This window comes from Vulpes vulpes, chromosome 2 (assembly GCF_048418805.1).
Source record: "Vulpes vulpes isolate BD-2025 chromosome 2, VulVul3, whole genome shotgun sequence".
NCBI classification, from domain to species: Eukaryota; Metazoa; Chordata; class Mammalia; order Carnivora; family Canidae; genus Vulpes; species Vulpes vulpes.
The window spans coordinates 42,588,227-42,615,577 of NC_132781.1; the positions used below are offsets into that span (position 1 = coordinate 42,588,227).

Here is a 27,351-nt window from a genome sequence, read left to right on the forward strand (position 1 = left end):
TAAAATGAGCTCATTAAAGGGCTCCTGGCTCGCCCAATCAGTAGAGCGCTGGAGCCTGATCTAAGGGTCGTAGGTTCCTGCCCAACGTTGGGTGTAAAGATTACTTGAAGAAATAAAATGAGGTCATTCATGTAAAGACCCTAGCACAGAAAGCTAATCACCCAAATATCACCTGTCGTATCACTGTTTATCTTCTGGGCACCCTCTCCTCAAGCCTCAAATATGGACGTGGCAAGTTACTAGTACCTTTTTAGCATAATTTGCTTCATTCAGTATTTTTTAATTCATTTGAATTCATCCCAACTTGTAGAAGTCTGAATACTTAAAATTCTTGAAAATTCATGAGCAAAAAAAAAAAAAAAAGAAAATTCATGAGCACAGACTCTGAATCCTAATCAGTATTAAATCTTGACTTCATCACTTCACCTGAGTGATCTTGAGAATTTAACCTCTCTATGCCTGTTTTTCTCATATTAAAATAAGCATAGTAATAGTATCTACTTTATACAGTGTTGTAGTAAATGAGGTAGTAAATGTAGAGTGATTAGAATAGGGCCTGGTCTGCCAGGAGCACATAGGAAGTTCTATAGGGGCGCCTGGGTGGCTCAATGGGTTCAACATCTGATTTTTTATTTCAGTTTAGGCATAATCTCAGGGTTGTGGGATGTAGCCCTGTATTAGGCTCAGGAGAAGTCAGCTTGAGATTCTCTCTCTCCCTCTCCCTCTGCTCCTCTCCCTGTTTATACACGCTCTCCCTCTCTCTCAAATAAATAAATCTTTTAAAAAAGAAAGTGCTATAGAAGTATGATCTATTTTTGTTAAGGGCAGGGGACACTGGGCCTACCTTCCCATACTGCAATTATTAGTTGGGTGGAGAACTGGTTGTGTACTTTACAGAGAATGACCTCCTAAGTTCACACAGAACACACCTAGCAGGTTCTCTCATCTTTCCATCCCCTCAGACAGACCTAGGTGTTTGATGTAGTACCCCTGCACCCCAGCATAAAACCTCACCAGGTCTACACTTGCCCAGACCTTCAAATCAGCCTTTCCTGTGCCCTTATCTACCCTAAATGGGGATGGGCAATAGCCCTTGGCAACCTCCTAGATACTCTGCTCCATCTGACGGTCTTGACCCTTGTGGCTTTTCTATGTTGGGCAACAGTGCGGGTGCTCCTGCTGCAGTGCCCGCCCCCCACCCCCAGCACAATGTGTCAAGCCCCAGCAGAATTCAGCACAGAGGACAGGTGAGAGACCTTCATCCTCTTATCCCAGTTTTGGGCTTTAGGCAAAAGCTGTGTTCAGGAATTGCACAAGTCTTGCCTTATTCCATCCTTCAACTGCAACCCACTGCTTCTGAGTTGGCAGTCCCTGAAACACCTGCCCTCCATACTGCCCACCCTCCAGCCTTGGACCATTCACTAGGAAGAGCTTGAGCTGGGAAAAGTGACTGGGTGTGCCCCTCCCCCATAAACTTAAAGCCCAGTAAAACTCAAAACCTACCCTCCCCACCTCCACAGTCAGAGGGCCCAGAGACAGTCAGTGGAAATCAGAAATTGAGATGGGAATTTGATGTGTAAAACAGACAGACGAAGTAGCATCTTTTGCTACCATTTATTTGCTATGTGGTATGTACCCAAGACATGAGTCATGTCTAGTATCCTACTCTCTGATCCCAGGAGACAGGGTAGGCAAGGAAAGCCCAAGGAGAAGCTACCATATCATGGGGAAATGGTAGGGGCTGGTGGAGGCAGGGGGAAACCCAGGCATCCTGCTCTGACTTCTAGCAACTTCTGCCCTCAGTCATGAAGGGCGCCCTATTCTCCCATCCAGTGATCCCAGGTGCAGCAATGGGAGAGGGGGAGGACAAAAAAGGAAGATGACTCAGTGCTGGATGGAGGCGTCTCTGCTCTGCATGGCTATTTGGCTCTGGCCTTAACTATAGGTGAAATGGGGTGCAGGTGGCCAGGTCAAAGGTTGTGGCGTGGAATGCATACTCAGTAGGCATGGTTGGCAATGTAGAGGGACTGTGCTGCAGCTCCACCATCTTCTCCACTGCCTTCATACTTGCCCTGAGCCGCAAGCCCATTCACCTGTAATAAAAGGATAGGGGGTGAGAGGAAGGGGTAAGCAGGCTGACACAGCCCACAGGCACCAAAACCTGCCTAGGCTATAGCCTTTGGGTGCTGCCCCCTGCCTAGCTATACCCCTCTCCCCTAGTCACCACCTCTAGCTCCCAACCTCAGCCCGCTTGATGAACTCCTCAGTGGCAGCCCCAGCATTGTCTTGTTGCCCTTTCCAGGCATTGAGGGCAGAGGCCTGCAGGGCACGCCCATAGGAGAAGGTGAGGGCCCAGGGTCGAGGAAGGGGGCAACGGTTGATGGCATTGAGGTTGAGTGATGCCTCCTCTTCACTCTGACCCCCAGACAGGAAAGTCACTCCTAGGGTAGAGAAGAAAAACTGAGTGGTCAACTCCCTATTTTTCCAGGGTATGGGACCCATGAAGGCTACAAGACCCTGAGAATGGGTCTTAGGGACAGGAGCAGGTTAGGAAGCAGGGTAGTACCTGGGACAGCTGGGGGTACAGTACGACGCAGGGCAGTGACAGTTGCCATGGCGATCTCCTCTGAGCTATATTTAATGGGACAAGCATGGCCAGGGGTCACCATGTTGGGCTTGAGCAGGGTCCCCTCCAGGTACACGTGATGGTCACTCAGGGCCTTGTACACAGCAGCCAAGACCTGGAGATCAGAGGGGGTTTACTAAGGTTCCAAGCCCCTGCTCAATGCTCTTCTCTTAGGGGAAAGTGGGCATGACTGTGAGGGTCAGTACAGGCTCAAACTCACAGGTATGTGTTCTGGGATGAAGTAAAAGAGTGCTTGGGGAAAGTACTTGCATCTGAGCCAGGGACTACAGGACATGTCAGGCTCTCCTTGAAGTATGTACCTGTGCCTAGGTGTAGACTCACCTTCTCTGTAACGTACTGACAACGTTTTAGGTCATGGTCTCCATCAGGCAGGATTTCAGGTTCCACAATAGGCACAATGCCATTCTGTAGGTAAGAGCAGAGTAACTTGGGAGGGGCAGTATGGAGGAGGGGAAAAAGCCCTCTTAACCCTCTCTCCACTAGGCACAAGGCACCCATCTGACCCCTCACACAAACATACACACACCTGCTGGCAGATGCTGGCATAGCGGGCCAGCACGTTGGCATTCTCCAGAATGGCAAGTGCTGAGGGTGTGCGCTCACTGATTTTCAGCACACAACGCCACTTGGCAAAGTCGGCGCCATCCTTCTTGTATTGGGCACAGCGTTCCGAGAGCCCATCCAGCCCTGTAGGCATAGGACCAGCTCATCACTCTGCCCCTCTTTGCCAGCATCAACCAACCAACAATCCTGCAGTCTTTACTCCCCCACACACCTTTTTTTAAAATATATATTTTATTTATTCATTCATGAGAGACCGAGAGAGAGAGAGAGAGAGAGGCAGAGAGACACAGGCAGAGGGAGAAGCAGGTTCCATGCAGGGACCCTGATGTGAGACTCCATCCCGGGACTCCAAGATCATGACCTGGGCTAAAGGCAGGTGCTAAACCGCCGAGCCACTCAGGAATCCCCCTTCACCCACACATCCTATACCTTGAGTGGTGGTTTCTCCATCGGTCCCTGCTAGAGGCACTACACCCTTATCAACCTGTAGAGGAAACACAGGCAGAGGGCTGAACCTAAACAGAATTCCCCTTGTCACCTCTCTCTCTCACACACACACACACACACACACTCATTCCATGTTCAGCCCCCACTGAGGGCCAGTGGTTGCACCTTGATGCCCACGACAATGCCTTTATCCTGAATGGTACGAACGAAAGGAACACCATTATCATCCTTCTGGTAAAGTGTCTCATGGAAGAAGATGACACCTCCAATGCACTTCTTCACACGGTCATCAGCACTGAACAGAACCTGGCGGTACAACCTGCGGTTTTCCTCTGTGTTCTCCACTCCAATTTGGCTCAGCCGCTTGGCCATGCTGCCTGGGGACAAACAAAAGAGAGGTAGCAAGCTCATCCCCAGGGATCTCTGGCCACCTCTACTCCTACCTAGCCACAGGCCCCACCTACCTACAGACTCATCTGCAGCCAGAATGCCTTTGCCTGGGGCCACAATCCGGAGGGCGATGTCAGACAACTCCTTTTTCTGCTCAGCAGAAAGGGCTGGGTACGAGTGGGGCATGGTGACAGCTCTGTGGAAGAGAGAGACAGGATATAAAAACTGGGCCCAGCTACCTCTTTTGCTTCCTCTCCTGGCCATATGGACCAAATGGCCTCCTCCACCCCCCAACAAGTAGGGAGCTAGGAACAAGGCAGCAGTCCTTGGCATGGGTCCTGTACAACACAGTGGCACCAATCCCTCTGACAGCTAGCAGGCTTAGGGCCCCGGTTCCCACATCTCCTTTTGTCCCTGGTTGGGCACCCTTCCCAGCCCTGGAGAACGATGCAGGGTAGGGGTGGGGAAGTAAGCAGCCCTGAAGCTACAGGTCTTCCTGTGAAACTACTGCCCAAAGATCTAGTCCTTCTTTCACTGAATTTGGCCCCTTCAGGTATGGAATAAGGCCTGGCCTTTCCAATTTAAATATTATCATCCTCAGCAGGGCCTCTAGGGAAAGCACACTTACTTCCAAGACTTCAGAATGAAGTACAAGTACCTATCACCCTCTGTCCCTCAGCTTCTGGAGGAAAAGTAGGGGAAAAGTGGAGAGTAGGAGTGGCAGAAATAACTGCCATAAGCTTCTGTAACCTCTTCTCTTCTGTACCCCAAACATGACTGCCTTTGCAGCCAGATGAGAGCAGGGGATCAGGGTTGAAAGGAGTAGAGGGCCTGAGAAAGGGAGGGAGCAGCAGGGAGGAGGCCTGTGGGGAGGTGACAGGGAGACAGGCTAACTAGCCAGGGCAAAGACCTAAACCAGGGGTACACAGTAGGCAAGACAGCTGGACAAGGAACTAGCCTAGGAGAGGGAGCAGGCTGAGATGAAAACGGGCTAGGTGGGAGAAGCTGATCCCCAAGAAAAATCCAGTAGGCAGAGGAAGATCTGAGATTAGAGGAGCTAAGGTCTGGGCGTGAGAGCTAAGATGAAGCGGTGCTGTGGGAAAGGCTGAACCATTGGGTTTCGAGTGGACATAAAGTAGAGAGGATGTAAGAAGAGAGCTGAGAAGGCACAGCCAAGAATCCTCGGGAGCCAAGCAAGGGTGACAGAGGGAAAAGCTGGGGAGCGGAAGAGTGCTGAGCAGCTCCCGCCCGCCCAGGGCCTCACCTGTGTGCAGCAAGATGCGCAGCAAGTTAGCAGCGGCAGCCACAGGAACACCGTGGATTCAGGTTGGCAACAACTGCGGCTCTAGCTCAGCCTCCGGTAAGTGAGGCTGCGGATGCCGCAGAGCTACGTGACTCCCCCGAGGGGCGGGCACATCCCTCCCCTGGCCACGCCCCCTCCCCGGACTGGTGACTCAGCAGAGCCATGCCCACAGAGGCGGGGCGACGAGGTGGAGTGACTACCCTGTCAGGTCTCTGAGCTCTTGTACCCCTCCTTCCCACTTCAGGGAGCCCTACTACCAGCCCCACCCCCCGCCCACCCCACCCCCTACCACCCCCTCATCCCCCACCCCCCCACCCCCGCCACCCCCCACACACACTCGCTGCCACCACCACCCCACCCCCACCCCACCCCCGAGGCAAGAAATGGCCTTGCCCTCATTTCTGCCACCATCGCCTTTACCCTGTGCTGGGCACTGTCCTGGATGTTGGGAACTGCGCCTGGTCTGTGAAGGAGAGTCACCTAAACAGTCACAACTGATGGGGTAAGGAGACAGAGGTACCAACAAAGTGTGGCAGTCCAGTGCAGGGAGTAAGAACTGAGTTTCTCTGTTCTCACCCACCCCCTTATTTACCAGGACCTCGTCTGGAGGGGGATGGAGAAGGTAAGAGAATGAATCCTTGTCTGTCCATTCTCCCCACCGGCTAAGAGCCAGGGAACAAGTAGTCCAGTGCCCAGAGTATTTGAGGAAGCAAGAGAAGGGAGGAGGGGCAGCCAACTCTGGCTCTGGATGCAGTGGGAGGGTTGTATGGAGGGTGCCCAGGCAGGAGGGCCAACAATCTCCTCTAACCTCACCCAACTCCCACACCCAAAAAATAGGATTCACTGAACTTGAAGAAATTCATTAAATATATTTATTTAAATAGCATTAAACATAGCTAGCTCTATGTCCATTGGTCCTGGTGTTGGGGTAAGGGAGTATTGCAAGTAAAAAAAAAAGGAGTGAAACAGATTCCAGCTTTCAGTTTCTCAGCTCAGAAATTCCAGCAATCCCTGTAGCTCCTTGCAACCCCTCACAACCTCTGGAATGGACAGCAGAGTCTAGGAGGAGACAGAAAAGGTATCTCAGGGTCACATGTTCAAGGCTCCCAGTCCCAGGAAGTACCGACTGAGTGAGAGGGGAGAAACCAGAAGCCTGTAACAGTGAGCACAGGCTGAGAACCAGAACGATACTCATCATACTTCCTGGGGCTAAGTCCTGTGCCAGGTGCCTTCACTATATAAACTCCCTCCCTCCTTTACCTCATAGATATGCTGAACGATGTCATCTAGTTTCTTTAACTCCTTGTCAGAGCGCCGAAGGTTCTCCTCTAGTATGTTTCTCTAGAAAATAAATACGTTGCATTAAGTCCTGTACGCAGAAGAACAGCATAGTGTGTGGGACCAGGAAAATATGGCAGGGCATTTGCTAGTAGTAATGGGAAATGGGCCTAGAATGGCATGGGAATCCTTACATGGCTCTGGAACTTGACCATGAGCTCTGCCTTCTCATTTTTCATCTCCAGGAACATCACCCTCAGCTTTTCCACCTATAGAGATGTCCAGATCAGTAGAGGCACAGCCTTGGGTTCCCACCAGCTGCCCAGCTCCTCTGTTAACTCTGAGTCATCTCTCACCTCTTGGGAGAGCCACACTTTCTCCTGGATCCAGTTAGTGGCCATAGGCTGACAGTCGGGGTTCAGCTGACCTGCTAGGGTCTCTTGTAGCACCTTCGTCTCTGTCTCTGCACGCCGAAGTGAGCGAGTAAGCTGGGTCACCTCTTCTCTAAGGCTCTGGAGATGCGAATGAAGAGGTATCCAGTAGCCCTCAAAGGGCCTCTTTATCCTTTTTTGTTTTTAATTTATTCACGAGAGATACAGAGAGAGAGAGAGGTAGAGACAGAGGCAGAGGGAGAAGCAGGTCCCCATGAGGAGCCCGATGTGGGACTCGATCCCAGGACCCAGGGATCACGAACTGAGCCAAAGGCAGACGCTCAACCACTGAGCCACCCAGGGATCCAGTTCCCACCAAATTTAAGATTCTAGCTACCATGGACACAGAAGGTCAGGCATCATACAGAACATACTATGAGCTCGCCACTCTTGTCTATCTGCTCTAGTATCTTCTCATTCTGCTGTTGTATCACTTCCTGGAGCTCCTTTTCATTCTGTGAGGGAAAGGAAGGAAAGCCGCACTGGGAGAGCTGGCTTTTTAGCAGCCCTTGCCAGGAGATAGGATTTAATGTCTGACCCATGTTTAGCTCCAGTAATACCAATTGATAACAATCCAATTCTTTCTCTAGGGCTATGTTAGGCAAGGCACATTTCAGAGAGAGTTCTGCCAGAGTTCCTGACTTCTAGGTCAGTCTGGGAGATGGGTCAGCCCATAGCTAATTCCCAAGCATGTGAGATGTCTGACCCTGGGAAGGGCAAAACTAGGGCAATGATTGGAAAATTCCCACCACCCAGATTCCTGGAGAGACCATGGGTCCCAGTGGGCCAGTAGAGCTGCCCCAGTTCTTCAACGCCCCACTTCTAGGCCCCTCCTTCACCTTGTAGTGCAAGCACAAGGCCTGGTTCAGCTTCTCTATGTCTGCCTCCTTGGCCTTCTGGGCTTCCTGATGGTGTTCTTCCTGGGCCTGTAGCCTGGCCTGCAGATCACAGCTAGGGGAGGGAAGGATTCAGCATTACTGCTGTCCTCTGAGGCACTGGCTGAGCCCTTGACATAAGGAGCTGTCTCACTTGATCTGCCCTCTCTAATCAAGACTGCCCTCCACTCACATCTTTCGCTGCAGAGTCCTGACAATTTCTTCTTTAGACTCTTGCAGCAGGGAACACAGGCTTTGAAGCTCCAGAGTCATAGTACCCATTTCTGCCAGACTCTTCTCCATGCCTGGGGTCTCTGAAAGAGCAAGTCCTAACTAGAAGTAGAGCTCTTTGGCTCTAAAGGAAGAAGATGTATGTAGCCATCATTGCCACAACTCTTATCTTTGTTACCCACCCATAGGATTTGAATGTCCAGAACACTGCAGATCTCAAAAGGCAGAAATAAAATGAGCCCACGTAAAATTGAGGTTTTTAGAGCAAAGCACTTCTCACTGCTTTAGTCTTTATCATTAGTACCAGATCTAGAAATGAGGCAGGATCCCTGGAGCCCATCCTAACCTGTAGGCTGAAGGGAAACCATTGATGCTACTCGGGTGAAAGCACTCTTGTCACTTCCCAGCAAGGGCACAGGAGCTGCTTCTAGCTCTAAAAGAAAAACCAATTGAGGTAGAGGGCCTCTTTGGTGACCCAGTCAAGGGTCTGCCATGACAGAAGCCAGGGAGAGAGATATCTGTTGGTGAGCATCTTCAACAGCTGAAGATATCAGGGGCAGGGCTGCAACTTTCCCATTCTTAAATCCCAGGGACTCTAACCTTCATCTGCCACTGCTGTCAAGACACTCCCCAAGAAGGTACTGTTAGTAGGTGGAGGGTATTCTTGGGCAGGAGCACAGGCTGCGCTTACCAGGAGGGTCTCTGGTTCAGCCTAAGGGTAAAGGAGAAACATGGTCAGCTACTCTTCAGGGTTCGTGATTTCCTGAACTTCCAGGTACCCCCTAGCCACCTCCTCTGGAATGCTCTTCTATCTACTCCCTTTTTTCTCTATCAGCAACTTCTCTAACTCCTTTCCCTGAGCTTCTCTAACTAAAACAGTAACAATTTGAAACAGAAACCTTCTTTTTAACTTAAATCCCATTTTTAAACTGCCATTTCTCTTTCCCTTCCAATTAAAAAAAGACTACATTTCCCGCCTAAAATTCTCACCATCTATTTATTGACTCCCTAGCCCCACTACACTCAGTCTTCTGCCTCACCATTCCACCAAAACTCTTTTTACCAATAGCATCCTTACTTTCAAATTCAATGGACAGTTAAAGCTCTTGTTTTACCTATTTGATAATCGATGACCATGTTCTTCTTTTAGAAACTTTCTTTGCTCAGCTTCTGGGACAGGACTCTCTCCTTCTTAGGTAGGCCTCATACCTTTCTAACAATTTCTGCTCTCTGCTCTCTATCCACAGGTCCTTCCTTAAACTGCTGGACTCCTTTTGGTTCATCCTTAGCCTTCTTTATACTCTAACCCATTCCCCAGGTGGCCTTGCCTTGGGAACGCCACAAAAACATCCACCTCTACATGGTTGACCTTTCAATATATCTCTCTGAAGTGTATGATTTTCTCAATCTCCAGACCAAAAGGCTCACCTGCCTGTGAAAAATCTACCAGAATGTTCCATAGTTCACCTGAAATTTACTATGTATAAAGCTGACCTCACCATTTTCCCTGTCCCATCCCATCAAAAATCTATTCCTCCTCCTGTATTTACAATCCTAGAGCAGGAGGGTTGGGGCAGCAAATTACAGTTTGTGGTTCATATCTGGCCGGCCAACTGTTTTGGTAAATAAAGTTTTATTGAAATACAGCCATACACATTTAATTATATATTGTCTATGGCTGTTCTTGAACTACAAAGGTGGATTTAAGTAGTTAAGGCAGAGACAACATGGCTCACAAAACCCAAAATATTATATTGTACTTTTTTTAATAAAGATTTTATTTATTCATTCATGAGACACACATAGAGAGAGAAGCAGAGACAGAGGCAGAGGGAGAAGCAGGCTCCATGCAGGGAGCCCGACGCAGAACTCAATCCCGGGTCTCCAGGATCACGCCCTGGGCTAAAGGCGGTGCTAAACCATTGAGCCACCTGGGCTGCCCTATATTGTACTTCATAGAAAGTCTGCCACCCCCAGTTCTAGAAAGTACCATCATCTTTCCAGCAACCTAGAGATCATCATTCGCTCTTCCACCTTATACCTACACCAAATTGGTCACCAGGTTATATTACTTCCATTTTCCAAATATGTATTGAATTCATCCAGTCCATCCTCTCCTCCCTACCCCTTCTATAATTGTCATTAGTTCAAGCCTTCAGGCCTCCTGTCTACTTCTCTAGTCTTGTCTCCTTGTTTGTCATTCTTGCCCCATATACCTCCTATGCTCCAATTATGAAGAGCTGGCTTCCCAGTCCCCAAGTTTGCCAAAGTCCATATAAGCAGGGCCTTGTCTTGTTCACCTATAGCCCCAGCACCTAACCCAGGTCATGTTACAAGGTAGACACTACGAAAAAGTACACACAGTGCCTCTCTTTCATATACCATCCACTCTGCCTAGAAGGACTTCCTATATAACCTACCCTTGCCCTGCCCTATAAACTTCCAAATCTCAAGACTCTGCCCAAGGATCACCTGCTTTGAGAAGACATGCTAACTCTCAAAGGTATATTTCTCCATGCAGACATCTGTCATGATCACAAGTCAAGATGTCAGGTTTACACTCCTCTTCTTGCAAGACTGTGGAATCTTTCACATTTCCTGTGCTCAGCACACACTAGGGTCAGATCATAAGCACTTTCAGAGTTCTGGATCCTGGCTGTAACTTTCACTGTTGAATAAGCTAAATAACTCTATTCTAAAAGATATCAACAATTTATTGTGTAGGGTGGACTGTAGGAAAGCCAAAGAAGCAATGCTAAATTTGTTTTATTTTTTAAATTTTTTAAATTAATTAATCAAGTATTTTTAAAATATTTTATTTATTTATTCATGAGAGACAGAGAGAGAGGCAGAGACACAGACAGAGGGAGAAGCAGGCTCCATGCAGAGAGCCCGACGCGGGATTCAATCCCAGGACTCCATCCCAGGACTCCAGGATCATGCCCTGGGCCGAAGGTGGCGCTAAACCAATGAGCCACGTGGCCTGCCCTAACTTATTTAGAGAGATAGAGAGTCTGTGTGAGAGAGAGTAAGTGAGCGAGTGCAGGGGGATGGACAAAATGAGAGGGAGAGAGAGAATTTCCAGCATACTCCCAGCTGTGTGTGGACCCCAATGCAGGACTCAATCTCATGACCCTAACTAAGATCATGACGTGAGCTGAAATCAAGAGCCAGATGCTTGGGATCCCTGGGTGGCGCAGCGGTTTGGCGCCTGCCTTTGGCCCAGGATCGAATCCCACATCGGGCTCCCGGTGCATGGAGCCTGCTTCTCCTTCTGCCTATGTCTCTGCCTCTGTGTGTGTGTGTGTGTGTGTGTGACTATCATAAAAAAAAAAAAAAAAAAAAGAGCTAGATGCTTAACCGAATGAGCTACCCAAGCACCCCATCTACTTTCTTTAAACATTGTCTAATTGGGGATGCCTGGGTGGCACACCGGTTGAGCATCTGCCTTCAGCCCAGGGCCTGATCCTGGAGACCTGGGATCGAGTCCCACATTGGACTCCCTGCATGGAACCTGCTTCTCCCTCTGCCTATGTCTCTGTCTCTCTCTATCTCTCATGAATAAATAAAATCTTTAAAAAAATAAATAAAATAAATAGACATTGTCTAGTTGAAGAGAATAGACATCCAAGGAAAACTAATGCAAGTACAAAAGCAGAGTAAGTTCATGAGGAATATAGTAGGAGATCTCTGAGTCCATGTGATTCTGGAATATTTCAAAGAAGGTGCAATAGGGAGAATAAGGAAAGGAAAAGGTATTTCCAGTTTGAAATCAGAGGAAAATGGGCATGGGAACAGCCCAAGTCTGGGTGTGATTAGAGATTGGGCATGCCAGTATACAGACTAGTTGGAGTAAAGAGTTCATAATAGAGAGGCAGGAGACAGATGAAGAAAAGTTTGAGTGACAAGATGAAGAATTGCCATAGGTGACTGAAAGTCAGTGAAGGTCAGAGATAGAATAAGAATAGCATTTTAGGAAGACCATTCTATGCAATAGATACAACTGGAAAACTCTTGAAAACTAGAAATAGAGGAGAACTTCCTTAACCTACAAAAGCCTACAGCTAACATCATACTTAATGGTGAGAAAGTTCAAGCTTTCCCTCTAAGATCAGGTACAAGGCAAGGATGTCCCCTTATACCCTTCCTTTTCCACATCGTGGTAGAAGTTCTAGCAAATGCAGTGAGACAAGAAAAGGAAATAAAAGGTCTACAGATTGGGAAGGAAGGAATAAAACTGTCTTTGTTTGAAGATAGGATTGGAAGGAAAGAAAAGGAACCTCCAGATCCTACCTTCTCCTTTAGTTTTGTCTGTAGGAAGAAGGTGAGTCTCTGTAGTTGCTCAGTCAGCACCCCTAGCTCTTGGGAATACTGGCGTGTCTTCTCCAGATGTTGTTCCTGGCTCTCTGCTATGGTGCTAGCCAGGTTAGCCCTGAAATAAAGAAGAGAGAAAACAGCCAAAGACCAGGCAACCTCTGAACACCTCTCCCAAATCCCCACACAGAGCTGCAAAGAGGGAAAACAAAAACAAAAATGACAACAACAACAACAACAAAAAGAGGGAAATAAGGGGGCTCCTGAGTGGCTCAGTCATTTGGGCGTCTGACTCTTGATTTCAGCTCAGGTCATGATCTTAAGGTTGTGGGATCGAGCCCCTGGCTCTGCACTGAGTGCAGTCTGCTTGTCCCTCTTCCTCTACTCCTCCCCACCTCATGCTCTCAGTTCTTTCAAATGAATAAATACCATCTTTAAAAAAAAAAAAAAAAAAAAAGGCTGTGGACCCTATTACAATTCTCTTCTTGGAAACTTTAGCTTCTCAAAATGCTCCTGGGAAACATAAACAGTAGGTGAAGCACAGAAAGGTATAAATCTCACTTCAGGTTCTCTACAGTATCTTTGAGGTCCTCACACTGCAGGCTGCGCTCCCGGAGTGCTTCCAGTGTGGTTTTCAGCTGACATTCAACCTGGCCCAGCTCTAGGTGAGCAACCTGGTTCTCTTGGTCTGCAAACTGGGGACACAGGAAAAGGAAGGAAGGCAAAGAGTGAGACAGGGAGGGGGGGAAATAAGGCTAAGTAAGAAAACTTAGAGCCCTGGGAACAGAGGCTTTTTCTGGTCCACAGTCTCAAACCTTACTTCAATACCATCAGAAGAGTCACACTCCTACCGGCTCCCTGGCCCCATGCCATATTCCTTACCTCCAGGGTCTCTTTCAGGTCTTGTATCTCCTTGGTCAGGACAGCCTGTTGTTGCTGCAGCTCTGCCTGCAAGTGTTTTAGTGCCACCTCTTCCATTTGCCATCTACCAGAGACCATATATTAGATTCCACTGGTCCTATTTCCTGGGTGCCTCCTGCCACAATAACCTGATAGTAACTCACTGAGCAGCCTGCTCCTCATTGCTCTGGGTAAGCTGGCAAAGCAACTCATCCTTCATGGCCAGGTCCTGGGTACAATGGGCATGCTGACTCTGTAGCTCATTTAGCTGACTCTCCATGCTGGCCAGAATCTGCAGCTGAGCCTGGAGATCTAAACCAAAAGTATCCTAATGATACCATGCAGTCATCAGGCCAAAACCTCCACATTCTTCTCCAAAACAAGTGCTCTAGAGCACTTCCTTGCTTTACTGCCACACCTCTAGCTTCAGCAGGGCACAAATGCTTGTGCATGCATGTGCACACACACCCCTACCTGTTGCTAGGCAACTGTTTTCCAATTCTAGTTGTTCTATTCGGCCTTTGCAGTCCTCTAGATGGGTAGTAGCTTGTTCCAGCTCCCTGGAAACCTAGGAAGAAAAGACAGATTTTTCTCCTCTGGTTTTTCCTAAATCAGGAATCCTAGGATTTAGCCAAGCTTCTCTTTCTGGACAGAACAGCAAAGCAATTGCTCTTGGGAGGCAACACTACAGAAATAAGGCTGGTACTCAGTAAAAAGAAGAAAGAGGAGAAAAGTAGCTGAAGAAGGTGCTGAAGAGCAAAGGAGACAACTGGGTCCAAGGCCATCTATAGTGAAGGGACCTGGCTGGTCTCCAGACCCACAGAGTGGAAAAAAGACAGGTCCAGGGTAAGAAGCTAATGATACCACTCATTAGAAAGGCCTTCTATAGAGGAGGAGTAGTTAACCAAGCCTAAAAAGTCCCCACTCCTGGTTTGTACCTGCTGCTTTTCCTCAATTGCAGCATCACGCTCCTGGAGGGCCTGCCGACTCTTAGCTGTGAGTTTCTCTGTGAGTTGTCGAGACCGGCTCAGCAAAGCTGTCCATTTTATGTACTACCAGAGGAAGCAAGCAGGTCAGGAGAACACATTTGAGGCAAGGCTCCTAACAGGGCTGGCTATGAGTAAAGGAGTGATATGCTGGCCTCAAATACTCACATCCAATTGCATGGTTATCCAGTCCTGTTGTAAGTTTGAAGTCAGACTCACTGTCTGCTGAGCCACCTCTTCTTGCTCAGTATGAAGCCCTACCTACACAGAAAGATTGCTTATGGAGAACATGCCCCTTCCCTCTGGATACAACAAAATGGGGGTATATGGCCATCTCCCTCTGTATTAGCATGGATCCCAGGAAAAGAAAATGCCTTCAAATTACCAGTTGGGTCTGGATCTCCTTCAAAAGGCCTCTGAAATCCCCCATGGATGCCAGGTCCTGTTCTAGCTGGCTGATACGCTGGCTGGCGTGTGCACAGAAAGCCTCTAGCACAGCCTCTGCCTATTGAAGGAAGAGGTGGGCAGAGGGGCAAAAGAGCACAAAAAGCCCTGACTCTCCACACCTGTGGTTTAGTTCATTATTCCCCAGGGCAAACAGTCATCTGTGTCTCAGGTGAATTTGTGTTCCTGCAGGAACCCTGAGGAAGAGACCTCTCACATCCAGAAACAAAGACATGGCACCTTACCGCATCCTTGCCTCTGAGGGCCATTTCCTCTTTGTGCATTGCCTCCTCCTTTTCTGCTTTGAGGCTCTGGAGCCTTGCCTTCAATTTCCTCAACATATCACAACAGCAGGAGACCAGAGTTTCTATACGCCGAGACTACAAGGTAAGAACCAGACACTGCATCTAGTTCCCCCCCGTTTTTTTTTTAAATCTTCATCTCACCAGAGGCCCCTGCCTTCATCTTCATGCTGCTTACCTCCTGACTCAAGGCAGTTTTATCTTCCTCTAAGTGCAACAGAGATAGATGAAGCAAGGATATCAGCTCTTTAGAAACCAGCACCCATGACTGCTGTGGAGGGAAAGGTGGTTAGGCTAGATCAAATAAAGTAACTAAGCAGGAAATAAGCAAGGACAGTGGGAGGGAAACCACTGACCCCAATTCTAAGCTCCCAATAGGGACATGTCCTTAACAAAGGTTTGGAAACCTCCCTTCACTACCATGGCTTAGTATCACCATCTGCTAACTACTCAGGATTCTCCATTCTTTATCTTCACAGGAGACCCAGAGATAATATAAGGTCAATCAAAGCTTACCATGACATTCCTGGCCTGCTGCAGAACCTGTCCAATCTCTTGACTCTCCTGAAGATGCTGAGGTTTCTTATTTATCTGGGTGGAGAAACAAAAGCTGTGCCTTTTGCATAGACAACATGCACCACCAGCACTGAATTCCCCCTCCCACCCACTGAGATACAGGAGCCTCTCCTATTAACAGTAGGAGCAAAGCTCACAAGCTCGATGAAGCCAAGTCAGAAAAAAATTGAGATACATAAAAATTCATTATCAAAATAACTTTTTTTTCTAATTAGAAGAATGAAACTGGGCAGCCCGGGTGGCTCAGCGGTTTAGCGCCGCCTTAGGCCCAGGGCCTGATCCTAGACACCCAGGATGGAGTCCAAAGTCAGGCTCCCAGTGTGGAGCCTGCTTCTCCCTCTGCCTGTGTCTCTGCCTCTCTCTCTGTCTCTTATGAATAAATAAATAGAATCTTAAAAAAAAAAAAAAAAAAAGAATGAAACTATAAGAATGTGCTTAATGTAAAATTTTAGAAATACAGAATGAATAAAATGGAAAAAGAAACCATTAATAATTTCACCACCTGGAGCAACAATTTTTTTTTTAAGGTTTTTTTTATTTCAGAGAGAGAGCATGAGTGGGGAGAGGGGCAGAGGGAGAGAGAAAAGCAGACTCTGCGCTGAGGAGGGAGCCCCATGTGGGGCTCAGTCCCAGGACCCTAAGATCATGATCTGAGCCAAAGGCAGACACTTACCAACTCAGCCATCCAGGCGCCCCTACTTAATTTTATTATACTAATGTTATTTAACCCTGAATTTATATTCACTCTCCTCTCTGAAATAGCCTGAGACTGGAAAATCTGCTTTAGGGAGACCTATCAAAGCGGACTACTACTCATTTTTTTACTTCTGATGATACTTTACCTCACCTTAAAGCCTCTCAAAGATTATCTGAACTCTGGTTTCCTTTCTTTAAAAAACCATGACTTATGTTATACTTCCTTTCCATGTTATTAAAAGCTCTTCATAAGCACATAAAATTAGGTTGCAGATTATCCCATCTTATGGTGTATCATTATTTTTCATTACACTTTTTTCATCATTTTAAAAAAAGCTATCAGTTTTATGCAGTTTTTTTTTTTTTTTTTTCCCTAAGGATACGTCCCTAGAAGTAGAACTACTAGGTCAGAAATTCTGAATTGCTTTAAGGGTCTTACTTAAATTACTTGCAAAAAAGGTTAAGCCAATTTATATACCTTACTAACAACAGGACAATACTTACTAGCATTATCTATTTTTGCCATTTTGTTAGACGAAAATAGCATCTCATTGTTTTAATTGGCAATTCTCTTGATCACAGTAACCTCCCCATATACTCCTTTGTCGTTTTCATTTTCTCATTCTCTATCTATTCGTTATCTTAGTGCAAATAAAAATTAGTATGCTACGTTGAGTGGAAAAGTATGATCTCAAGGCAGCAGAGCCATACAAAGACTCAAGTTCTGAGACAGAAGCAGGAGCCATCATTACTGCTGAAAGGCAGCCATCATCTAAGACAAAACCTACTGTGGGAGCAGCAGTGCTGAGTCACGATGTTACAGCAGTCTGGATTTAAGGGGACAGAGCTTGTAGAGTTCACTGTTCCCCTCCCGCACAGAGCAGTCATGATTCCCTACTGCATCATGTAGTAAGGCATGGAGGATGCCATGAGCCCCAGACAGGGGACGCATGCTGCTCAGAGCTGGGCAGCCAGGCAAGTGATGAGATTAGTGTGAAGGAAGCAGCCAAGCAGCAAGTACAGGGCACTGCGATAGAGAATGGCTGCCGGTGCTATCATTGCCTCTATTTGGCTCTGCCTCAGTGGCATCCAAAGGGATTTGGCGAGCTTCAGGGAAAGACGGTACGAGGTCAACTTAGGGATGGGGAACAAGGTCAGGATTTTGGCAAAAGATAGTCATTATTTTGAGAATATTTTCAACTCAAGGTCTTTGGGCATTTGGAGACCAACTCCTCTTAGCAGCAGCCACCCATTACCTCAAAGGCCACAGGACTGAGGCTCTCAATTCCTCCCTGGATACCATTCTCTTCCTTCCTCAGCTTATGCTATCACAACCAGAGTCCTCTAGAACAGTGGTCTTTTTTTTTTTTTCCCCTAAAGATTTTATTTATTTATTCATGAGAGACACACAGAGAGAGAGGCAGAGATGCAGGAAGAGGGAGAAGAAGGCTCCCCATGGGGAACCCAAAGTGGGACTCTATCGCAGGACCCCAGGATCATGATCTGAGCCAAAGGTAGACACTCAGCCTCCAAGCCACTCAAGTACCCCAAGAACAGTGGTCTTTAAACTGTTTTCCTTTCATATCTCCAGAATAACTTTGAAAGACTGAATATTGAGGTGCCTGGGTGACTCAGTGGTTGACATCTATTTTTTTATTTTTAAAGATTTTAGTTATTTATTCATGAGAGACACAGAGAGAGGCAGAGACACAGGCAGAGGGAGAAGCAGGCTCCATGCAGGGAGCCTGGTGTGGGACTCGATCCTGGGTCCTGGGGTCAAGTCTCATATCGGGGTCCCCTTGAGGAGCCTCCTTCTCCCTCTGCTTGCGTCTCTGCCTCTCTCTGTATCTCTCATAAATAAAATCTTCTTTAAAAAAAGACTAAATATATTTTTTAAGATTTTAATTTATTTATTTGAGAGAAAGAGCAAGAGAGAGAGCTCTAACATGAGTGGGGAGAGGGGCAGAGGGAGAGGGCGAAGCAGACTCCCCACTGAGGGGGAAGCCTGATATGGGGCTTGATCCCAGAACCCAAAATCACAACCTGACCCAAAGACAAATGCTTAATCAACTGAGCCACCTAGGCAACCCCCAAAAGACTGAGTACTGTTTTGTTTTCTTTTTTAAAGGTTTTATTTATTTATTCATGAGAGACACAGAGAGGCAGAGACATAGGCAGAGGGAGAAGCAGGCTCCCTGCAGGGAACCAATGTAGGACTAGATCCTGGGACTCTGCTATCACACCTTGAGCTAAAGGCAGACGCTCAACCACTGAACCACGAAGGCGTCCCAAGACTGAGTATTTAAGGTTTAAATTATTACAAAGGCTGTAATTTCAAACCATACTATAAATATTGATAGTTTGAGGGGCACCTGGATGGCTTAGTTGGTTAAATGTCTGCCTTCAGCTCAGGTCATGATTCCAGGGCCCTGGAATTGAGCTCAGCTTCAGGCTCCCCACTCAGCGCCCTCACTCGCTTGTTCACTCTCTCTCAAACAAATAAATAAATTTTAATAAATAAATCTTGATAGTTTGAAATAAAACTGTTAAATCACTCTTAAGTATATCCAACAGTATAAATAGTACATATACCATAATGATTTTTTTTTTTAAGATTTTATTTATTTATTTATGAGAGATAGAGAGGGAGAAAGAGGCAGAGACACAGGCAGAGGGAGAAGCAGTCTCCATGCAGGGAGCCTGACGTGGGACTTGATCCTGGGACTCAAGGATCACGCTCCGGGCCAAAGGCAGGCGCCAAACCGCTGAGCCACCCAGGGATCCCTACCATAATGATTTAATACCTATTTGATACCATCAAAAAACGTATAATCAGGGGCTCCTGGGTGGCTCAGTTGGTTAAGTGTCCAATTCTTTATTTCAGCTCAGGTCATGATCTTAGAGTCCTGGGATCAAGACCTGCATCAGACTCCACACTTAGCGGGAAGTCCACTTGAGGATTCTCTCTCCCTTTCCCTCTGCCCCTGCTTGTGTGCACTCTCTCTCTCAAATAAATAAATCCTTTTAAAAAATGCACAAACAAGCTCTTCCTAAAAGTCAGACATTTTGGGGCCCCTGGATGGCTCAGTCGCTTGACTTTGGCTCAGGTCATGATTTCAGGGTTGTGAGATCAAGCCCTGCGTCAGGGTCCACCCTCAGTGGGGCATCTGAGTTCATTTCTTTCCTTCTCCCTCTCCCTCTGCCCCTCCATGTGCTCATGTTCTCTCTCTCAAATAAATACATCTTTCAAAAGTAAGAAATTTTTTATCATTCCTTTTTCTCCTTGAACCTGTATTTTTACTCTTCTCAGAATTTTATCCTAATGTAATGAATTTTAGTATCTATATATATCTATAATATAAAGTCTATTATTAATCAATATATCTGCAACAACAGAAATCCATTTTAGTCAGTAAAATTTTATTGCAAATTATCTATTAGAAAAATGGATGGTGCTTCTTATTAGTTCATGTTTCTGTGGAGTACTGTAATGCCTATACTAAGACATGGCTCAGCAACAATTCCATGCTGATTTTCCTTTCTTATGAGATTTAAGCACTGAGAATCCTCATATAAATAGTGGGAATAAGTAAGAATGGAGGAAAAGAAAAGGGCACATCACCCAATTCTAGGCGCTCCTTTGGAGATACATGCCAAAAATCTCATATTGAACTTCTGTCAAAATGTTTAATGATCCACAAATATAACTAAAGTCTTCCTTCAATTTCGTTGAAAGCATGCAAAAATGATATGTTACATAATCATCATAGTCATTTGCTTTCTTATGGACACAAATATTTTCTTTTTTTTTTTTAATTTTTTTATTTATTTATGATAATCACACACAGAGAGAGAGAGAGGCAGAAACACAGGCAGAGGGAGAAGCAGGCTCCATGCACCGGGAGCCCGACGTGGGATTCGATCCCGGGTCTCCAGGATCGCGCCCTGGGCCAAAGGCAGGCGCCAAACCGCTGCGCCACCCAGGGTTCCCCACAAATATTTTCAATTGTCCTTTGATTACTATTCCTTGACAATGTAAGATTCAAGATAGGTAGTAAATACACTGTTTGTTAGTAAAGTGGACAGGGGCAATTGAGAATGGGGAAGTAGGAAAGAAAAGAAATTAGTCAAGAGGACATGTGGAGGACGCCTGCATGGCTCAACCGCTGAGCCACCCAGGTGTCCCGAAACTGACTCCTTTAAAACTTCCCTGGCTTGAGACACCTGAGTGTCTCAGCGGTTGAGCGTCTGCCTTCGGCTCAGGGCATGATCCCGGAGTCCTGGGATCAAGTCCCATATCAGGCTCCCCTTGAGGACCCTAGTCTCCCTCTACCTATGTCTCGTCTCTGTCTCTCTCTCTGTGTCTCTCATGAATAAATAAAACTTTCCTGGCTTATATTCCCTTGGAAAATCTTGATGTATCCCACGGGTATAAATGAGTACCCACAGCTTTAAGGGTTATCCAGATCATCACCTTTTACACATATTCTAAGGAAGAGGGCCCACTGGGAAGAACATTCATACCCCACTGGGAGATGTGCCAGTCTGTGTGCTACTGTCCTGAACTTCTGAGTTCATTTCTTTCCTTCTCCCTCTCCCTCTGCAGTCCCGCAGCTGGCGAGAGAGAACCTCCAGAATGACAAGAGAGTTCAGCAGGTTATCTTCCAGGTCGTGTTGAGATAAGGCAGTCAGATCTAGAGGACGGTTGCTGTGGCAAGAGAACAATATGAGAAGAGAAGAAGAAAGGGGAAGAGCGGGGCGCAGCAGGTCCAGGTTAACGAGGCCCAGGAGGCACAAAGATATAGGGACACTTACCCCTGTAGGAGGTGCTCTGTCTCAGAAGTACCATCCTTGACACCTGCTGGGCCTGTCTGGGAGGTGTTTGTACTCTTTTCCTGTGCTGCTGGGGGAGTAAACCAAGTCCCTACAGAGCAGGTAGGGAAAGGGGTAGTGCTAATCGCAGTATCCCGAAGCATAGAGGGAAGAGATAAGCTCTGGGGGAGATTTTCCAGCATGACTGAAGTATTTATATCTTTTTCCAGCCAGGCCAGGGGAGACATCCAAGGCCCTGTATCAGAGATGAGAACCCTACCAGTATCTTCTACTGTTGGGCCTGCAGCTGCCTGGGATTCCATTTCTCTTGGATTTGGGGTCAGGCATGTGAATGGAGTAGCTTCCATATTTGAGACAAGTGCTTGATCTCCTAGTTCAACCTCCTCCGGGAGTATGGGAAAGCTAAGTTCTTTTTCCTCTACAGATCTGTGCTCTACAATTTCCTCCCCTGGGTCCACATGACTGACAAGGAAATCTGTTGCTAAGTCAGTTGAAGGGGAGAGCCAGAACATGGAGGAAGGCAAGGAGGTATTACTTTCAGAAGGGACTAAGTCCTCAACCACAGCCTCAGTCCTACTGCCCCTAAAGCATTCTTTGGAGCAGTGTGGTTGTTGCTCAGAACAGGGATTTGGTAGATACTCCAGGATGTGGGATGGAGGATGCTGAAATGTAGGTTTCTCAGGCATAGCAGGAACAACTTCTTTAAGGCTGTCTTCTAGGCAGGCCGCCACCCCCTCTCTTAGCAAATCTCCTGGGTTCAAAGGCTCATCTGGAGAGATGTTATTTGTCTCTGTCATAGTATCTAAATGAGCCTCAAGTGTGACATCTTGCTGCTGCCCCACTGGAGAGGGTACAAGGAACATGGTTTTAAACACACTGTTGTCCAGTGGATCTACTGCTTCCTCAGATATTCTGGGAGTAGAGTTGGTTTGGGGATTCAAATCTAGAGGCTGTTCATCTGATTCACGATGACAAGCTTCCAGGCACTTTGATGGATGGCTGAACTGTTCTGAAGAGGAGTCTGTCCTCTTGGCATTGACAAAATCCAGTGGAGATGCAGTGTTGCTATCTTCCTGCCAAAGAAAACAAAAGTAGTTGGCCAAGGCAGTCAATTCAGGTTCCCAACCTACAATTATGAGTACAGAATACTGTCTAAACTCAAGGGAAGATTTTCCTCTCCTTTTTTTTTTTAAGATTTTTTTATTCTTAAATCTTTATTTAAGATTTTTTTATTTTTTTTATTATTATTATTTTTTATTCATCAGAGACACAGAGAGAGAGAGAGAGGCAGAGATACAGGCAAAGGGAGAAGCAGGCTTCATGCAAGGAGCCTGGTGCAGGACTCGATCCCAGATCCTGGGATCATGCCCTGAGCCGAAGGCAGATGCTCAACCTCTAAGCCACCCAGGTGTCCCAAAGGAAGATTTTTCATTACCTCTGCTTAAGTAAAAACTTGGCTATGCCCTGCTCTCACTAAAGACACCCTAAACTAAACCTAACTAGGGCAGCCTGGGTGGCTCAGCAGTTTAGTGCCACCTTCAGCCCAGAGCCTGATCCTGGAGACCCAGGATTGAGTTCCACATCGGGCTCCCTGCATGGAGCCTGCCTCTCCCTCTCTCTCTGTCTCTCATGAATAAATAAATAAAATCTTTAAAATAATATAAAATAAATAAATAAATAAACCTAACTAAACTTTAACTAAAGCTGGGAACCCATCTTATGTCCTTGCAAGTGAATCAGCCTACAATACAAACAAGGCTGAGAAAATCTATCCATATCCTGGAGGCCATCTTATGTCCCTGCAAGTGAATCAGCCTACAATACAAACAAGGCTGAGAAAATCTATCCATATCCTGGAGGCGATAGTAGCTTAAGTGTGACCCCACTCATCTTCAGTCCTAATTCCATTAGAGGAATGGATAGGAGAGATCGCTAGGTAAGCTCTGCCAAACTCTAGAGTTGCTCCAAGATTTTCTCTCTTCTGGGACAGATGAGAAATTGGGGACCAGAGTTAGTGTAATGTTTTGCTGGGGCCCACAGAGATCCATGGACCCTAGGAAAAAGGGCAATATCAAATAATGAGCACTGACTCATATGTTGTGATCTTATCAATAAAATAATAATGTATGTTTGCATATTATTAAAAGAACACAGAGAAAAATATGGAAGGATATAAATCAGGATGTTAAAATGGACTGGTTACTTGGGAAAGGCAAGGCATGTGTGGAAAGAATTAATTCCAGAAGAGGGGTAAAGAGAGATAGGAAACATGGAGCTAAGCAAAAAACAAAAAACAAAAAAAGGGAAGGGGCAGAGAAAAAAGAAAAAAAATGCCTTTATAAAAATATATTACAATAATATATGGATGAGTATGTATGTACATACACACAGATTCACAAAAGAAATGTAAGAAAGGGGGATCCCTGGGTGGCGCAGCAGTTTGGCGCCTGCCTTTGGCCCGGGGCGCGATCCTGGAGACCCGGGATCGAATCCCACGTCGGGCTCCCGGTGCATGGAGCCTGCTTCTCCCTCTGCCTATGTCTCTGCTTCTCTCTCTCTCACTGTGTGCCTATCATAAATAAATAAAATTAAAAAAAAAAAATTAAAAAAAAAAAAAAAAGAAATGTAAGAAAGGGGTACCTGGGTGGCTCAGCTGGTTAAGCAACTAACTCTTGGTTTCCCCTTGGGTTGTGATCTCAAGGTGGTGAGATTGAGTCCTGCATGGGGCTCTGAGTTGGGCATGGAGCCTGCTCAGGATTTTCTCTCTCCCCTCTCCCTCTCCCTTTGCCACTCACACATGTATACATGTGTATGCATGGGCACAATCTCTCCTCTCTCTCTCTCTCTCAAAAAGTAAGTTAAATAAATAAATACAAGAAAGGCAAGAAAGGATTTTCAAATATGATAGTTATCTAAGATGGCAAAAACATACCTTCTTTATTAGATATTGTTTGAATGTTTCAAACAATGATCATTATATAATTAATCAAAAAAAAATTTTTTTTAATATTTATTTTTTTTTTTATGATAGTCACAGAGAGAGAGAGAGAGGCAGAGACACAGGCGGAGGGAGAAGCAGGCTCCATGCACCGGGAGCCTGATATGGGATTCGATCCCGGGTCTCCAGGATCGCGCCCTGGGCCAAAGGCAGGCGCCAAACCGCTGCGCCACCCCGGGATCCCTAATTAATCAAAATTTAAAGTTTTTTTTTTATTTATTTATGATAGTCACACACACAGAGAGAGAGAGATAGGCAGAGACATAGGCAGAGGGAGAAGCAGGCTCCACGCACCGGGAGCCCGACATGGGATTCGATCCCGGGTCCCCAGGATCGCGCCCTGGGCCAAAGGCAGGCGCCAAACCGCTGCGCCATCCAGGGATCCCTAATTAATCAAAATTTAAAAAGCAAGGGCAGCCCAGGTGGCTCAGTGGTTTAGCACCGCCTTCGGCCTAGGGTGTTGTCCTAGATACCCAGGACGAGTTCCATGTTGGGCTCCCTGCATGGAGCCTGCTTCTCCCTCTGCCTGTGTCTCTACCTCTCTCTCTCTGTGTCTCTCATGAATAAATAAATAAAATCTTAAAAAAAAAAAAAAAACAACTAAAAAAGCAAAAGTAATAGTATTTTGTTGGGGAAAAAATTCTTTTTGTCTGTGAAGCTGACTATATCAGAAGGTAGCAGAAGGGAGACCTAAATTCCATTCTATTCTGCTACCGTGATTAAAAGGCTGTGGTTCAATTTTATAAGTTCTATGAAGATCAGTTCCCTATCACTTCTTGGCCTTTTGGCTAAGATCAAGTGTATGAAGATAAGTTCCCACTAAGTACTTTTTTTTTTCTACCTAAGCTGTACTGTTTAATATGGTAAATTAAAATTAAATAAAATTTACTTCCTCAGTCCCATTAACTACCTTTCAAGTGCTCAACAGCCACATAACTCATAGCCACCATATTGGACAGCCCATGTTATCAAACATTTCCATCATCCCATAAAGATCTCTCTTTTTCTTCCAAGATTTACTTATTTATTTGAGAGAGAGAGAGCAGAGTGAGGGGCAAAAAGAGAGGGAGAGGGGAAGCAGACTTCCCGCTAAGGAAGGAGCCCACCTGGGCTCAATCACAGGACCCTGAGATGATGACCTGAGCCAAAACGAAGAGTTAGATGCTTATCCAACTAACCCACCCAGGTGATTCCCAGAAAGTTCTACTGACCAGTAGGTGTTAGATTGTTTTCAAGAAAGGCCACCACCTTCATACATCTGTTATTCAGGATATCATGTTTTTATACATTTTTTTTTCCTCCTATAATCTATTTTATTTATATCCTATCTCCTCCAAGAAATAATTCAGACTGCAAAGGGGCTGTGGGCTGGCTTAGTCAGTGGAGCATGCGACTCTTGACCTTGGGGTCATGACTCCACAGCCCTACATTGGCTGTGGAGCCTACTAAAGAAAAAATGAATATAACTAAAAATAAAAATATTAAAAATAATTCAGACTGCATGAAAAATAACAAATAGATCGTTAATGAAACACAAAATCATAGTCAAAAAAGAAAAAGGAAGCAAATCTTCCTATTTCAAGGAGTAATCGTAGCTTTATCTGATGATCAAATTTGACCCTGAGCTTTCTAGAAGCCAGAGCAAGAAGAAAAATATGGCAAACTACAGGTAGCTCTCTGTATCAGAAAGAGAAAAGGACAGCAATTTCTTTATGAAGACAATTTTCCAGGCAGTTAAGCTCTTAAAGAAATTTCTTCGGGGCATCTGGGTGGCTCAGTCAGTTAAGTATCTGCCTTTGGCTCAAGTCATGATCCCAAGGTTCTGGGATCAAGCCCCATGTTGGGCTCCCTGCTCAGCCCCTGGCCTCTGTTTCTTCCTCTTCCTCTGCCCCTCCCCCTGCTTGTGCTCTCTCAGTCTCTCTCCAAATAAATAAATAAAATCTAATTTTTTTTTCTTCAAGGAACTTTTAGAAGGGTCAGTTTCCTTCTCTGGCAAGTTTTTACAACAACTGAAAAGCAGTTTCTACAGGGCTACTTCTCTCAAGACTTTTGACAAAAGCACAACTCAACAGGGCAATTCTACAATGGGCTAGTTTAAAAGATGGTCCAAGTACCTTGCCTTTCAGTGGGGTAACTTGATCCCAGGAAGAGTTCTGATTAACTCTTGGAATGGATGTGAATTTTGCCTCACTATGGCAGCTCACTGATGTCTGCGTGTGAGCCCACGTTAGGGGAAAACCACTAAGCAAAGTGATAGTATTTCTCAGTAGTTCGGTAAAGGTTTAATGAGGGAGGAGGTGATAGAAACTAACAGCCAAATAGAGGTCTAGGTTCTCGGTGGATTTCCTTTAACCACCCTAGGGCACCTCTCTGTTGGCCTGAATAGCTGTAAATGGATGTCACTAAGGTAGAAGACTTCATTATGGTTAATTACGTTCCAGCCCTGGCCCTCTGTTCCTCTGAGCGCTCGACCTCGGCAAAGAGCCCAATCGAGAAGCCGGCCAGGCGAATCTCACCTGTGGAGAGATTCCACTGTGCAGTCCCAGCTTGTACAGTGAAGAGGTTGGCGAGTGGCATACCGGGGGCCCTTTTCCAGAGGTGGTGAAGGCACCGGGCTGCAGGACAAGTTCTCGGAGAGGAGTTCTCATAGCTGGTTTTCCCTGAGAAAGCAGAGAGTGTGAGAATGCCTGCGCTGGGCCAGCCCGGCCCTTCTCCCCTAAGAAGTGGGTCCTGGGGCAATAGGAAGAAGGCCAGACTTCCACCCCAGTCGCGCCGAAGCGGCAGAACCAGTAACAGACTCCATACACAGCCCCTTCCCCGGGCTGGGCCCAGCTTTCCAGGACCCTCGGCGTTGCCGGCGTCCCCGCCCCGAAACCCCGGCCCAGTTGTCTCCGTCCCTGAGGCTCTCCCGCTCACCGGTTGGGGCGAAGACGACCCGCTAACGCTCAGCTTTTTCACCCGCCACATTTCCACTACAGAACGCCGATCATCACCTCTCTGACCCAAGAGCAGACGCCACGCTCACCCGCCGTCTTTATTTGAACCTGCGCCGCGCCTCACGATTGGCTGCGGGGGCCTGGGCGCGTCGGCCTGGCGGTCGGCTCCGGGCTCGAGCCCGGCGGGCGGGGGCGGGGCT

At 46.6% G+C, this 27,351-nt stretch overlaps 2 protein-coding genes and 1 long non-coding RNA gene across 7 annotated transcripts; 1 reads left to right on the forward strand and 2 right to left on the reverse strand.

Annotated features, from left to right (window-relative positions):
• Nucleotides 1–1,600: 1,600 nt before the first annotated feature.
• On the reverse strand, nt 1,601–5,888 carry ALDOC (aldolase, fructose-bisphosphate C). Its single transcript, XM_026016105.2, has 10 exons — nt 5,772–5,888; nt 5,313–5,418; nt 4,123–4,244; nt 3,824–4,035; nt 3,641–3,695; nt 3,174–3,334; nt 2,969–3,052; nt 2,567–2,741; nt 2,242–2,441; nt 1,601–2,093 (listed from the first exon to the last, which is right to left on the reverse strand). Exons 3-10 carry the CDS (start codon nt 4,232–4,234, stop codon nt 1,998–2,000), a joined length of 1,095 nt encoding a protein of 364 aa, XP_025871890.1. The 5' UTR covers nt 4,235–4,244; nt 5,313–5,418; nt 5,772–5,888; the 3' UTR covers nt 1,601–1,997.
• Nucleotides 5,724–16,661, forward strand: LOC112933058 (uncharacterized). Its single transcript, XR_003237602.2, has 3 exons — nt 5,724–5,853; nt 15,003–15,197; nt 15,592–16,661. It is a non-coding gene; the product is annotated as an uncharacterized lncRNA (long non-coding RNA).
• SPAG5 (sperm associated antigen 5) lies at nt 6,201–27,345 on the reverse strand. Of its 5 annotated transcripts, none has more exons than XR_011999748.1 (24): nt 27,132–27,299; nt 26,732–26,875; nt 21,200–22,290; nt 20,909–21,092; nt 15,629–15,703; nt 15,291–15,383; nt 15,056–15,190; nt 14,752–14,871; nt 14,535–14,627; nt 14,319–14,432; nt 13,855–13,948; nt 13,545–13,692; nt 13,363–13,465; nt 13,042–13,175; nt 12,460–12,598; nt 8,767–8,878; nt 8,513–8,599; nt 8,129–8,249; nt 7,900–8,011; nt 7,435–7,515; nt 6,986–7,193; nt 6,824–6,898; nt 6,612–6,692; nt 6,201–6,410 (listed from the first exon to the last, which is right to left on the reverse strand). XR_011999748.1 is itself a non-coding variant. In XM_026016101.2 (24 exons), exons 1-24 carry the CDS (start codon nt 27,180–27,182, stop codon nt 6,339–6,341), a joined length of 3,615 nt encoding a protein of 1,204 aa, XP_025871886.1. In that variant the 5' UTR covers nt 27,183–27,345; the 3' UTR covers nt 6,201–6,338. The 5 variants fall into 5 exon arrangements, 4 of the variants coding, with proteins under 4 accessions (XP_025871886.1, XP_072603914.1, XP_072603915.1 ...); XM_026016101.2 differs by having other exon boundaries at nt 6,986–7,141; nt 27,132–27,345; XM_072747813.1 differs by having other exon boundaries at nt 6,986–7,141; nt 21,200–22,286; nt 27,132–27,285.
• Nucleotides 27,346–27,351: the final 6 nt, after the last annotated feature.

Excerpts from the sequence above, each read along its gene's own strand:
- SPAG5 (XM_026016099.2), bottom strand. The coding sequence starts at position 27,182 with ATGTGGCGGGTGAAAAAGCTGAGCGTTAGCGGGTCGTCTTCGCCCCAA. Across the intron at positions 13,949-14,318 it reads CAATTGAGGAAAAGCAGCAG|GTTTCCAGGGAGCTGGAACA; the intron begins GTACAAACCAGG and ends TTTTCTTCCTAG. Across the intron at positions 6,411-6,611 it reads TCGTTCAGCATATCTATGAG|ACTCTGCTGTCCATTCCAGA; the intron begins GTAAAGGAGGGA and ends GTCTCCTCCTAG.
- ALDOC (XM_026016105.2), bottom strand. The coding sequence starts at position 4,234 with ATGCCCCACTCGTACCCAGCCCTTTCTGCTGAGCAGAAAAAGGAGTTG. Across the intron at positions 3,696-3,823 it reads GCATTGTCGTGGGCATCAAG|GTTGATAAGGGTGTAGTGCC; the intron begins GTGCAACCACTG and ends TTTCCTCTACAG. Across the intron at positions 2,094-2,241 it reads AGTTCATCAAGCGGGCTGAG|GTGAATGGGCTTGCGGCTCA; the intron begins GTTGGGAGCTAG and ends CTTTTATTACAG.